Source organism: Melozone crissalis, unplaced genomic scaffold (assembly GCF_028551555.1).
Source record: "Melozone crissalis strain CALT ecotype California unplaced genomic scaffold, PUWL_Pcris_2 ptg000034l_1, whole genome shotgun sequence".
In the NCBI taxonomy this organism is placed as follows: domain Eukaryota; kingdom Metazoa; phylum Chordata; class Aves; order Passeriformes; family Passerellidae; genus Melozone; species Melozone crissalis.
This window is the reverse complement of record NW_026535812.1, coordinates 5148551-5162353: the sequence shown is the minus strand read 5'-3', so window position 1 is coordinate 5162353 and position 13803 is coordinate 5148551. Positions and strand designations below refer to the sequence as shown.

The 13803-nt window shown below is 48.2% G+C and overlaps 2 protein-coding genes across 2 annotated transcripts in view; both read right to left on the bottom strand.

Moving 5' to 3' along the window:
• The window catches only part of PAK2 (p21 (RAC1) activated kinase 2), a 39552-nt gene extending 35496 nt beyond the window's left edge, over nt 1–4056 (bottom strand). Inside the window, exon 1 of the mRNA XM_054282448.1 lies at nt 3966–4056. The gene's annotated coding sequence lies outside the window, so the exon portion shown is untranslated. The remainder of the gene's footprint in view (nt 1–3965) is intronic.
• Nucleotides 4057–8052: 3996 nt separating this feature from the next.
• Nucleotides 8053–13799, bottom strand: PIGX (phosphatidylinositol glycan anchor biosynthesis class X). The gene is made up of 6 exons (XM_054282688.1): nt 13722–13799; nt 13077–13140; nt 12554–12686; nt 11143–11356; nt 9995–10095; nt 8053–8624 (listed from the first exon to the last, which is right to left on the bottom strand). Exons 1-6 carry the CDS (start codon nt 13786–13788, stop codon nt 8481–8483), a joined length of 723 nt encoding a protein of 240 aa, XP_054138663.1. The 5' UTR covers nt 13789–13799; the 3' UTR covers nt 8053–8480.
• Between the last annotated feature and the right edge of the window lie 4 nt (nt 13800–13803).

Genomic DNA, 13803 nt, shown 5'->3' with positions numbered 1-13803 from the left:
TCACAGGGTATCTAATCAAAATTTATCTCAACAGAAAAACTGAAACTCAGTTTTAAGTCATCTTCTTAACACTTAAATCCCTGCCTGCCAGGTGAGACATTTTCAAAGCCTGGTTAATCCCCATTTCCAGCTGAGAAAACAGAAAGAAGCTCAGAAAACATTAAGAATGATCCACTTAAAAAAAAACCCAGCAAGTCAGATAGAGAACCAGGACCGAAACCTGCATTTCCAGCTCTCAGTGGCAGAAACTGCCCACTAGATCAGTGAAAATACAAACACTGAAATGTGTGTTTGCCCTTTAAAGGAAACAACTTTAACAGCTTTAGGTAAAATTATGCTCTCACAAACCCTGAATAGTGAACTAAGGCTTGAACTAAGCTCCATTTGCACTTCACACCTAGTGGGTCACTAGGAGATTTCTTCTCACCTGCAAGCTCTACTACCTCTTACCACCTGCATTTAAATGCAAATAAGAGCTTTCAAAAGCTTATCAAGCTCAAGACACGGAAAAGCAGAGCATGATAAGAATCCTCCAGGGAACGCTGCAGAGTTTCCTTGCTAAAATGAACCAGAGCCCTGCCCAAGGGCTCCTTGTCCTTTGCCCCCAGGTGAGCACTCTGGACTCTTCTCTTCCCCACCTCCTCCTGAGAGCTGCCAGGAGATTCTGCCTCCTCCAATGGTGCCTTCCTGGTCAAACTGCCCTTGCCAAGAGGCAGAACCAATCCAGCTCGGCAGTAATTGGACTTTTATCTTTCCTTGGAGCCAGCCTGGCAGCTCAGCCTGGCACCCAGCTGGGTGGTTATCTCTGGGAGGGCAGGTGGCAGCCAGGGCAAGGCACCTGCACAGGTTCAGTCCCTCTCTGAGAGGACACTGTGCCCTCCAAGGCCAGGGCCAGACACATTTTGTTCAGAAAAGAGGAGACTCAGAGGTGCCCTCATCACTCTCTATAACTCCCTGAAAGGGGCCTGTGCCCAGCTGGGGCTGAGCTCTTTCTCCAGCAGCACTGACACAACCAGAGCACACAGCCTCAAGCTGTGCCAAGGGAAATTGAGGTTGGATATTAGGAAAGAGTTTTTTACAGAAAGGTGATAAAGTTCTGGAATGGCTGCCCAGGGAGGTGGTGGAGTCCCCATCCCTGGGTGTGTTTAACCAAGCCTGGATGTGGCACTGAGGGCCAGGGTTGAGTTGGGGTGTTGGGGCTGGGCTGGACTCAATCTTTAAGGTCTCTTCCAACCTGGTCATTCTGTGAATTCTGTGATTTCAGACTTAGGAGGGAGGTGCCTGCATGGAAACTGAAAATGGAGCATGGTACAGCCTTGCTGAATTAATCCCAGCCCCAAGGAGTGCCTTTGCTTTGATCATGCTTCCGGGAAAGAAAGAAAGAGAGAGAGAGAGAAAGAAAGAAAGAAAGAATGAAAGAGGGGGGAAAGAAGGGAAATAATAAAATCAAAATATCTACAACCACCTTACTTCTGCCTCTTCCCAGCTGGCAGCAGTGGCCAGGATGAGTGTAACCCACAGCAGGTGCCTGGCTGCTCGTGTCCCCTCCTTCCCCAGCACCAGCCTCTGCTCCACGTCCCCAGGGAGTCCTGGAACACTCAGCTCCCTCCCAAAGCCTGTCCCGGTGTGGGAGGCAGGACTGGGAGCTGTGCTGGTGCTGTCCCTGGGCTGGGCCATGCAGAGCAGCCTCTGTGACTGGGGCTTGTTTGCAGAACAAAGAGCTGCTTCACAGGCACTCAGGAGCTGTGTGTGTTGTGAGCAAGCAGAAAACACTGGCACAAGCCTCAGAGCACACAAACCTCCTCATGCACAGAACAGATAAAAGGAGGGAAAACCCAAACAAAACCAACCCAAGACAGATGGGAGGGCTCTGAAGCAGAAGAATCTTACTAATAGCACACAGACATACACTGGGGTCCTACAGCTTTTCCTGTCACAAGAAAAAAACCAAACCTGCAGCATCAACCAATACCCTGAAATATGAAGTTATTTTGAAACCAAAGGTGCTTGAATAATTTCCCCCTTTTAACACAACCAGAATGTTGACCAACAACAACCCAAGTTTTGAAACTTGGGATTTTAAAAGGGTATTAATTTAAAATGTGCCCAAGATTGGAGCTGCCTTATGTGGCTGAAGCATCCACCCACCTAGCCCAGCACCGAGTCCAGGTGCCTGCAGGAATAAACTCCCACTGTTAAAGGTCCAAGCTGTATCCCAGCACAAACTTCATCCCAGTAAATCTGCCTCTGACAAGCAGCTGCCCAGCAGAGCACAAGCCTCAGATGCACTGAATAAGCTGCCTGGTAATAAAAAGTGCAAAATATAGAGACAGAGCCAATATTCCACAGTTAACAGCCTGGTATTTTTGTTTTAACAGCCACCTCTGTACAAAGACCAGCCAAATTCCATATGCAACTTAGCACAGAAATTCCAAGTTACCCTCCCTCGAGCATTTCTGTTCTGCCCTCCAGAAATGCCATATCCAACCAGTGAACTTTAGAGTGAGGTTTTTCCTGCCTCTAAAACACATTACTCAGGGCATTTTGTTTAAAATGTTTTTACTATCTCAAAGATTCTATTCAAAAGCACGTAAAACAACAACTTTGCACTTCTGTATTTCAACTTTTCTTCTATTTTATTTCAGTCTGTACTGATCAGCCAGTTCCCTGGTAACATGTGCTTTAACCAGTCTGCCCAATATCCCTGTAAATTTAATTACTATTGTCTCTGAAATGAACAAACTGAAGTAGCTAATCTCAGTTTTTTTAAGGAGATAACACCCCAGAACTCACATTATGAGGACACTTCAACTGCAAAGCAAATCCCAGACCCTCTAGATGGGCATTGCTTTTGGAAGTATAAAAAACCCACCAAAAAAAAAGGCAAAACCTGAGAAAAACAGAAACAATAAAAACTTCACCATGTTTGAATTGCACCTTACACTGCTATTACTGCAGGACCTCCAGAGCAATGTTTATATTCCATACCCAGACAGTGCTGGCTGTAGGGCAGCTGGTGAACTGGTTTATTTTGGCTACAGCAGAGCACAGCCTTGCTCCTCGAAAGCAGCTGATGAACTCTCTGCTCCCAAAGCAGCCTTTGGGCACTTGCCACATGGACCAGGCTACATCCAACTTTACTCTCCTCGCTCCCCACTGCTGTTAACCTGCTAAGAGTATATTTAAATCGGGTATTAGCAAGAAATTGTTCTCTGTGAGGGTGCTGGCACAGGTGTCCAGAGAAGCTGTAGCTGCTCCTGGATCCCTGGAAGGATCCAAGGCCAGTTTGGATGGGGCTTGGAGGAACCTGGGCTAGTGGAAGGTGTCCCTGCCCATGGCAGGGGTGGAACTGGATGAGCTTTAAGGTCCCTTCCAACACCAACCATGCTGCATTTCTGTGATTCTAACCCATCCTGCTTGGCTTTCAGGGGACAAACACAGAAAGCAGCCACGGAAAGCAGGCAGAAACACAGTGAGAAGCAGCAGCAGCAGCTTTCGCAGGGACGGACAGACAGACGCGGGCCGGGCAGCACCGGGGGCCGGCGGGCTCTGACAGCGCGGGGCCCGGAGCGCGGCTCTCCCGCTGTAACCCCGGCGGGGCCCCGATCGCGGCTCTCCGCACTGACCCCCGCCGCTGTCCCCGCCGTTCCCGGGGCTCTCCGCACTGACCCCCGCCGCTGTCCCCGCCGTTCCCGAGGCTCGCCCCGCTGCCCGCAGCGCCCGGCGCGGCGCTCTCGGGGGCGGGGGCCGAGGCGGGGCCGGCGGGGCCCGCAGGAAGCGGGGCCGAGCGGCGGGGCCGCGGCCGGGGCGGGCGGGGACAGCGGGGCCGGAGCGGAGGGAGCGGCGGGACAGCGGGGGAAGCAACGAGGGGCGATCAGCGGCCCGGGCGCGCCCGCCGCAGGCCCGGCCCGGCCGGGGCCGCACAAAGGGCGGGGGGCGCGGCCGGCAGGTGTGAGCGGACTCACCGGGTGGGGCGGCGCCGCCGCCTCGGCGGACGGACGGAAGGGCGGACGGAAGGAACGGGGCTGAGCGGGGCGGCGGCGGCGGGACCGGGAGCCGGCGGGGCGGCGGCGGCGGGGCCGGAGGGGAAGCGGAACCGCCGCGCGTGGCCACAGCCCGCGGGGGCGGGGGCGGGGCGGAGCATTGCCGCGGGGGCACCGCCCGCCGCGCGCCGGAAGCTGAGTCACCGCGGAGCATGACGGGAGTTGTAGTCCACTCCTGACTTATATGGCAGGTGTTTGATAACTATAAACTGTATCTAGTATTTCTTTATTTTTAAATAGATATATTTATATATAAATATATAACAATAAATTTATATAAATAAATTTTTATAAAAATCTTTATTTATAAATATATATATTGGTTCTTTATATATATTTTTAAATATATATTAAAATGTTATATTTCTCTGGACCAGGGTCAGAAAAAAGTAAGAGAGCCTGACCGCATTTAAAAATATTATATATATATATATATAACATAAATAATATTTATATGATGTGTTTTATAATAAATGATGTTATATTTATCGTGAGGTGTATACAATATACAATTGTATACAATATAATAATTTATATTGTATCAATAAAATACATATATTTAATCTATATATGGTATGTAATATATATCTTATATATAGTAATGTTATGCATAGTATATGAATATAATATATATTATAAACATATATATACACATATACATTTATAATATATATAAAAGAAATGTTGTAACATTTATTATATAATACATATAGAATATATTACAAATATCATTTATTATATTATATGTGATATATATTGTTTTATTTTACATGTTATATATAAAAATATATGTTATATGTATAACATTTCTTTTTTTCTAGGCCGTTTTGAACTCTTATTTTTCTTTGGCTGTGGACAGCAACCACCTGCAGGAGGAAAATTCCACCATCCTACAAAATTCAGCATCTATCTAAAGTGGGTCTCCTCCACCCATCTGGTGGTGCTTAACTTGGAGTTTATTTCCTCAGTGCTTTCTTTTTTGAGGCAAATACAAAATGTGTGGGGTTCAGCCCCACACGGGGGCTCCCTGCAGTGTCTGAGTGTCTCCTCCAGCTCTGCCCTGGCTCAGGGAGGGGAACCCCGACTTCCCCAGGAGTGTGGGGGTGTCAGAGCACCACGGGGCTTCATGGAATCATGGAATGGTTTTGGATGGGAAGGGACCCTAAAGCCCATCCAGTGCCACCCTTGCCATGGCAGGGACCTTCCACCAGCCCAGGTTGCTCCAAGCCCTGTCCAACCTGGCCTTGGGCACTTCCAGGGATCCAGAGGCAGCCACAGCTTCTCCATTCCTGTTCCTCCTCTATGCTCAGCTCTCTCTCCCTCCTGCCCTGGAAGGGGCTCATTTTGTATCTTCTGCGTGGATACAGCTGAGAACAAACCATCCCTCCAGCCACCAGCCTGGGGGTCCTTCTCAGAGCCCACCTGGCCCAGGGTCCCACCTCTGCTGGCAGCAGCAGGACACACAGAGCTCTGTGCTGCCCCTTCCAGCTGGAAATGCAGCTTCCAAGACATCCAGCAGGAACACAGCACATATGTGCCCTCACGGCTTCTCCCCCAAAATTCCCGTGGTCCATTTAATCTTCCATGATTTCTCCAAGCTTCCACATGCCCTGGGGGCTGGATCTCAGCTCCTCTGTGCACCCAGGTTTGCAGCAACATCCGATTTTCCTTGTGCAAGGAGCAGGACAGCAGGAGCTCCCCTTCCCCAGCTCTCAGGGAAAGGATCCACGCACACCCCAATCCTCCCTGCAGCTCCAGGCACATCCCAATTTCCAGCTTGGGGGTTCCAGCCACCATCTGTGTGCTGTGTGCTCCCTCACTCTCCAGAGAAGCTCTGCAGAGCCACACAACCCCTGTCCCTGCAGATGTGCCCATTTTCCAGGAACACCATTCCCAAGTGACCCCCAGCCAATCCCCTGCAGGCACAGCCGGCTTTCACTGCTCTTCCCACGTTTGCTTTTCCTTTCTGACTCAGCCCAGCCACTGCTAATTCACCTCTGCAACACCCCTGGAGAAGCCACAGCAGGTTTGTGGCTTCACCCTTCCCTGGCCTTCCTCCCCATCCCTCCTCACCTCTCCGTGCTGCCTTGGCCTCCTACACCCAATCCCTCTCAGCTCCAGCTCCATCTGCAGAATCCTGACTCCCCTCCCTCCCTTCTGTCTCTCTCCCCAAGGAGGGTTTTTTATTTTGGTTTTTGTTGTTGTTGTTGTTTTGTTTTGGGGTTTTTTTTAATACCCATTTCTTTGTGATTCAAAAAGCCTTAATCCCCAACACACCTTTAATGCCCCATCCCCTTTTCTTTCCTCCTTACTCATATTAAGGATGAGTAAGGGGGATCTTTGTGTCCAACCCTCCTTGTGGTGGTTTCTTGCCAAGAACTCCTGAACACCTCATTCCTGTCTCCAAAACTGCCAGAATTTTTGCACAGGACTTAGAGCTCCTCCTCTGATCTCTGTGATCCCTCTGGTGCTGGCACTTGAATCCCCCTGCATGGCACACCTGCTAAATTCTGTGCTGCCTCAGTGACAGCAGTTTCTGCTCTGAGAGAGAGATTCACTGGCAAATTCCTTTGTAATTAACACAGCTATGGTTATCAGATTACTTACAGCTTGTAAGGGAAACTGTGTCTGCTGTATTTATAATACAAGTGCTGTGGATTTAAAAACAGCAAATATTTGCCACAACAAAACCCATCCCTTGTGAAGCTCTGCCATTCTTCTCATATTTTACATTAACCAGAATGAATTAGTTAGGTTCAGTGGAAAAGGTGATTGATGCAAATCTTGATATACACTTTACCTCCATATTTTTTCCACCTGCAATATTTTTTGTTTCATTCCCATTCCCCTTCCCCAGGTTTTTGATTTAGCTGAGGGATTCAACCTGTGCTTTTCAACTGGTGTTTAAAAACAGGAAATGGAATCCTGTCCCTCAGCTCTGGCAATCTGGGATGTTACCATTCCAAGGGTCAGGCTCCAAACCTCCAGAGCACAGGAACAAACTGAGCTCTGGGAATGAAACACCCCACTAGGAGACAAGTGACACAGTGCTGGTCCCACTGCTGGACAGCCCAAATCTCTCTTTGATGGTTTCCCAAGGGATTCACTCTGTTCAATTCCAACAGAAGAAAGATGCCCAAAGGACAAGGATGAAAGGAATTTTCATTCACCCCCTCACACTCACCCAGATTCCCTGCTTTGACTGATTCACTCGAGGTTAATGCGGATAAAATCTCTTTTCTCCACATGGGTTACCGTGGGCTCCCAGTGCCACCTACTGACAGCTGCAGACAGTGCCCGAGCTCTGCTGCTCCAGAGCCTCTCTGCTTTTCCATTAGCTCATTTCCTCTCCATTTCCTTCTATTTATCAACTGTCCTGGAGACTGAAGGTACATCTTCTAAATATTTGCTTCTGGCCACTATCCTGTGCTTCACTTTCATCTTCCAAGGGTTTCTTTCCACTCATGAAATAGGGTGAAATTTCTTCAGATTTTCTAAACTCTTTCAATTCTGACCAATTGTTCAGCCTGGAGAAAAGGAGGCTCAGGGGAACCTTCACTCACTCCACAACTCCTGACAGGATGTGGAGCCAGGTGAGGGTTGGGCTCTTCTCCCAGGAAACAGGGACAGGACAAGAGGAAACAGCCTCAAGGTGTGCCAAGGGAGGTTCAGGCTGGATATTGGGAAAGGTTCCTATTGGGAAGGGTTGTCCAGCCCTGGCACAGCTGCCCAGGGCAGTGGTGGGGCCTCCATCCCTGGAGGGGTTTCACAGACCTGTGGATGTGACCCTTGGGGACATGGCTTAGGAGTGGCTTTGGCAGCACTGGGGGAATGGTTGGACTCAATGATCTTAGAGGGCTTTTCCAACCTTAATGACTCTGTGATTGTAATTAGGTCAAGAGCAGCCAATCCCTCAGAGTCATTAGGATTGGAGAGATTATTGACACATCCCAGGTAGGCACAAAATGTCTCTTCACAAATTCATACATAACCCATCTGCACAACAAGCTTAAAATTCAAAAATTTTAATGACTCAGTGATGTTTCTCATACCCTTAATAACCAATCCCTGAGTGAATAAATACAAACACCTCTGTGAGAGGCAGCACTATATTGGAAGCAGGCTCTGGGCCAGGAGGAGGGAATAGGAGCCCCAAACTCACTCCTGATTGCTGCCTCATTGCCCACAGCAGTGCTTTCAGCTTTTTGAGGCTTTTTCCTACTCTCCATCTGCTTTGGATGTTGACAACACACGCAGAATGTCTTGTGGGCTGTGAAAGGTATTTGTAAACATGATGAGCCAAAGGAACCATAACCCATTATGGGACATTGCACCCCCTAAGAGATAAATATCAGCAGAGCAGGATGCACCCAGGAGCCCATTGCAATGTGCAGTTAGCTGTGCTGGAGGGAGCTCAGCCACGCCACATTCCTCAGGTCACTGTGAGAAGTGTCCATACTTGCAGGCAGCAGCCAGGATCAGGCCAGAGCAGAGCCCTGTGGTGAGCAGGGTCAGGGCACACACCAGGCAACTGTGCTCCCTGTGCCCCACAGGAACCCTCAGCATCAATTCTTCATATGCCTACAAAGAAAAATAAATATATAACACTCATCTGACCAGCTATTTCTTTTTGAGAGGATGAGGAACCAGACCCTGATTTAATTAGCCCTTGGCTAAAGCTTCTTCTGAGATTCAGTATCAGAACCAGGATGGGATATCTCCTTTTAATTCCCAGCCATTCCACTGCTGCACTGCAGAGCTCAGGAAATGGATCTGCTGCCACCTGTACCCCTGGATCTCTACTCCTGCTCCAGCCACTGAGGGTAAGTCTGGAATGCTGCAGGGAGAGCAGCTCCCAAGCTGAGCTCAGACCACTAAGGACACAGATTTCTCCAAAGTCAACAAACATTTGGTTTTTTCATTGATGCAGGAAGCTGCAAAATGTTTATGGACAACAGCTACAGATGTACCAGTGGTCTGCAGGTATCTTAAATATAGGAAGGTGTCACAAACATCTTTTATGAAAAATCCTTTCCTTAGGATTTTTTCTCCTGGGAAGCTGAGAAGCCTCAGAAATTAAATGTAAACATTGATTATCTGCTGCTGTGGAATGCAACAGGTGCATCTGTGATTGGTCTCATGTGGTTGTTTTTAATTAATGGCCAATCACAGTCCAGCTGTCTCAGACTCTGGTCAGTCATAAAATTTTATTATCACTCCATTCCTTTCTATTCCTTGCAAGTCTTCTGATTAATTCATTTCTTCTATTCTTTTAGTATAGTTTTAATATATAATTTTCTTTTAATATAATAAATATAATAAAATAATAAATCAGCCTTCTGATACATGGAGTCAAGATTCTCATCTCTTCCCTTGTCCTGGGACCCCTGTGAACACCACCACAGGAAGGCACATGTGTTACAACAACAACAGATTATTTTATTATATAAATCAGTCTAATTTCTGAATCTCTACACTGCTGTGGTACTTTAGGACATCAAAGACAGTTGTTGGCCACACTAAAGATTCAACTTTCCTTGGTTTTGAACACAGTAAGAAACTTCACCTTTTCCTAAACATTTACCCAATCAGGTAACAACCAAGCAAATAGAAGTTGCTTTTTTTAGGATGCTACTCCTTAAATCTTTGCAGTTTTACCATTACTTTAGCTAGATTATTATCTTCCACCTTGCTACTCCTCTGAAGCACCAGCATTATAAAGACTTTTCTTAATTTGACCAGTGCCAATTACATCCTAGGATTCCAAGTAAACTAGTAAGGGGGAAAAAAAAGCTCAGGAGAGCACAATCCCTGTAAACACAGGAGAAGGGCAGGATGACCCCCACTGAAAGCCAGTCAGAAAGGAAAAAAGGATTAAAAATTAATCTAGAAAGGTGTTAATCATAGCAAAAAGGCAGCAGTTGTTAAGAAGAACCAGAGGGAGAACTCACGGGTCTCTGTTTTGTGGTGTGCCACTGACAGGAACTGCTGGTGTCAGATGAGCAGGGAGTGTTCACTTCAGCAGGTTCCCAGCACTCTGCAGACAGCTGACCTAGGAAAAGCATTCTTGCATCACCAGGAGCCAGGCAGGACAAGCAATCAGCCTGTAAGCTTTTTCCAAATAAGAGATTTCCCCTACAACAGCTCAACAGAATCTATTCCCTGGGAGCCAAGTGGTGAAACATCTCTGCATTGTCAAAGTGACACTAGGCACTCTTTGCTGTGGACTTTACAACTCTTCCCTTCCTGATACAGCAGGAAGCCAAGAAAGAATCTCACCTGTGTGGTATGTTGGCCCTTCTGTCCTTAACAGGGCAAAGAATTCCTGGTTAGCCTGCACACCCCTCAACTTTAGCCATGTAGTTAGAATTTCCCCCAAAGTAAGTAAGGCCATTTCTCTTCTTGGTCTCCTGTCACCACAAAAAGATCTCCATTCCAATACTTTAAATCCCTCCCCATTCATCATTAATAATAAATATTTTCCTGCTTATATCTGTAAATGTGCCAGGAAGATTTAACACCCTTTTTTAAGTGACCAGGTAGTCCTGCCTGCCCCTATGCTTATCCCAGAAAATCATTGCTCAAATTATGAAAAAGTAAAGAAAAAGGAGTTGAAAATCATGAGTGTGCTTGACTTGGCAGGAATGATTTTGTGAAGGGACACAAAATTTGTAACAAAAATACAGGATTTCATTGTTCACATAACTTGAAACATTAATTGTCATTATTATAAATGTATTAATTGTAATTATTATAAATGTATTATTAAAATGTAATTATTGATATTGATTGGATATCAGGCTCTTGTTTCACCAGAGTTTGAGACTCCAACCATTCCAAGCTTTGAGCACAGTTTCCTACATTCCCCCTTCATATAAAGGGAATGCAGCAATAGTGTCAGAAGCCATTTGAACCCTTTGATTACTATAAACAGGTGACAGTGGCTACTGAACACACCCTGCACATCTCCAGCTGCCAAGGGAACAGTGGTCAGAGCAGGGGGCCTTTGGCAAACCAGGATCATGACAAACACAGGTCGTGACAAGATCCCAGACACAGCCAGCTTTGGGATGCCCAGGAGCACCAATGGGGATCTCACCATGGCAGCAGCAGAGCAGCACCTGAGGGCTCTGCAGAGGCACCAAGGCCTGGTGTGTGCCCCGGGCTGGGCGGTGGTAGCGGGCGTGCACGGGCACGGTGCCGCGGAAGCAGCGGGAGCAGCGCGACTCCGGCTCCAGGAACAGCAGCAGCACAGCAGCCTGGGCCAGGTACTCAGGAGCCTCCACATCAATGGCAGCAGGGAACAGCACTGCCTGCAAGCAGGGAGAGACATAGGAGTGGTTGGGATGGAAATCAGAAATTGTTTCCCCTCCTCGTTCTGACACTGAGAGGGATTTTGTGGTCAGGGTGATCAGGTTGGGAATTCCTGAATTCCCAGCCTTAAGCTGCTCCAAAATACCTTTCCAAGACTGTGTGGGAAAAGTTCACAGTGTCACTGTGCCTACAGCCAGACCTGTGAGGTGTCAGCTTGACCATGGAGCCCACAGCCTTTGCACCCATGTTTTAGGCCAATTAAGCACCTAAGCAGAAAAAAGCCACAGCCTTTGCACATCTCTAATGTGAAGCAAAGACTGGGCAGCAGCACAGAAAGCTGGGATGAAAACCAAGCTGGGATGAAAACCAAGCTGAGAAGCTGCTCAATCCAACCACACAGCATGTGATTTAGAGCTCACCAGCACCTCTCTGGGTGGTGTTCACAGGGGTCCCAGGATGAGGGAAGAGAAGAGAATCTTGACTCCATGTTTCAGAAGGATGATTTATTATTTTACGATATATATGATATTAAAAGAAAATGATATATCTGAACTATACTAAAAGAATAGAAAAAAGGATTTCATCAGGAGAAAAGGAAAAGGAAAGGGAAAGAGGAAGGGAAGGGAAAGAGGAAAGGAAAGGAAAGGAAAGGAAAGGAAAGGAAAGGAAAGGAAAGGAAAGGAAAGGAAAGGAAAGGAAAGGAAAATCTTGTGACTCTCAGAGAGTCTGAGCCAGCTGACTGTAATTGGCCATTAATTAAAAACCACCAAATGAGACCAATCAAAGATGCACCTGTTGCATTCCACAGCAGCAGATAATTATTGTTTTTCTTTTCTTCTGAAGCTTCTCAGCTTCTCAGGAGAAAAATCCTGGCAAAGGGATTTTTCAGCAAATATCATGGCTACAGGTTTCCCTTCCACCTTCTGAACCCCAGGCCCTTTTAGCACAGCTGCTCACCTGGGGCTAAGAGAGGAGCAGCAGCTCCCTGGTACATCCCCTGTGTGTGACAATATCAGCAGCACCAGGGGATGCCAAGCAAGCTGGGCTACAAGGAGACACCAGGAAGATTAAATTGTTTGGCACCTCCTTCCAGGAATAATCACCTTGTTCCAATGAGCCAGACAATGAGCAGACATTCCAAATCCCTGAGTCCTTCCCTGGCTCACTGGCACATGTCCTGGTGCTGGGGCCATTACCTTGGTCAGGTTGTGCTGCTGCAGCGTTGCCAGCTCGTAGGGATCCACGTAGAGTCCTGGTGGCAGATGCACCTGAGCTGCCACTGCACATCCTCCTGCATCCTCCCCCAGCTCCACCTTCACCAGCAGGTCCCTTCAAACAGCAACAGGAGCAAAACATTTACACCCACACTTCAAAAGTGGGGCACAAGACCCCAAGAGACGTTTCTCAGATGAGATGAGCTCTCACACCGAGTGCAACTCATTCTGATCACACTTCCCTGTCCAGCTTTCTTAACCTCAACCCCACATCCACGGCCAAAATGAAGTTTCACTTCTTTGTTAATGTCTCAGAACCACTAATGGTCTCCACAAAGGTTTTAGAAAGGGGCCTCCTATTTTCCCTCCACTACAGCTGGTTAATCCCTTGGTGCTGCTAATACATTCAAAGGGATCACGGCCCAGGGAGTTGATACAATTCCACATGAAAAGAAGTTTCTTCCAACAGAAGATCCTGGTGCTGGAGGGCAGGGAGAGGACTCACCTGTGAAACCCCTCCTTCAGCAGCTCCTGTGTGACACTGGTGACCCGACAGGCTGCCTGCACATCTAAGGTGACACAGAGCCAACAGTGACCACAGGGGCTGGAAAAGTTTTATAACCCACGAACGCCTCATCTGCAAACCTCTCCCAGAAGAAGGGAAGCAGTTCTTGACTGTGACCAAAGAACAGAAGAGGTTTCTTGGTTCACTGGCCAAACCATAGTTCCAAGACGGTTTGGGTTAGAAGAAACCTTCAAGCCCATCTTGTTCCAACCCTCAGCTTTGGGCAGGGATGCATTCCCAAGACCAGGGTGCTCCAGGTCTGTCCTTCAACACTTCCAGCCACAGCTGCTCTGGGCAACCTGTGCCAGAACCTCGCCACTCTACAAGGGAAGAATTCCGACCCAATATCCCATCCATCCCTGCCCTCTGGCTGTGGGAAGCCATTCCCTGTGTCCTGTCCCTCCATCCCCTGTCCCCAGTCCCTCTCCAGCTCTCCTGGAGCCCCTTTAGGCACTGACAGAGACTCTGAGCTCTCCATGAACCCTTCCCTTCTCCAGGCGGAACACCCCCAGCTCTCCCAGCCTGGCTCCCTAACCCTGCCCGCCCCGCGCTCCTTTCCCGGCGCGGTTCCCCGCGGGCACTCACGGAGGGCGCAGAGCAGCGCGCCCAGCCCGGCCCCGACCCGCACCGGCCCCCGCCGCCCGCCCGCCATGGCGGCTCGCTCCTC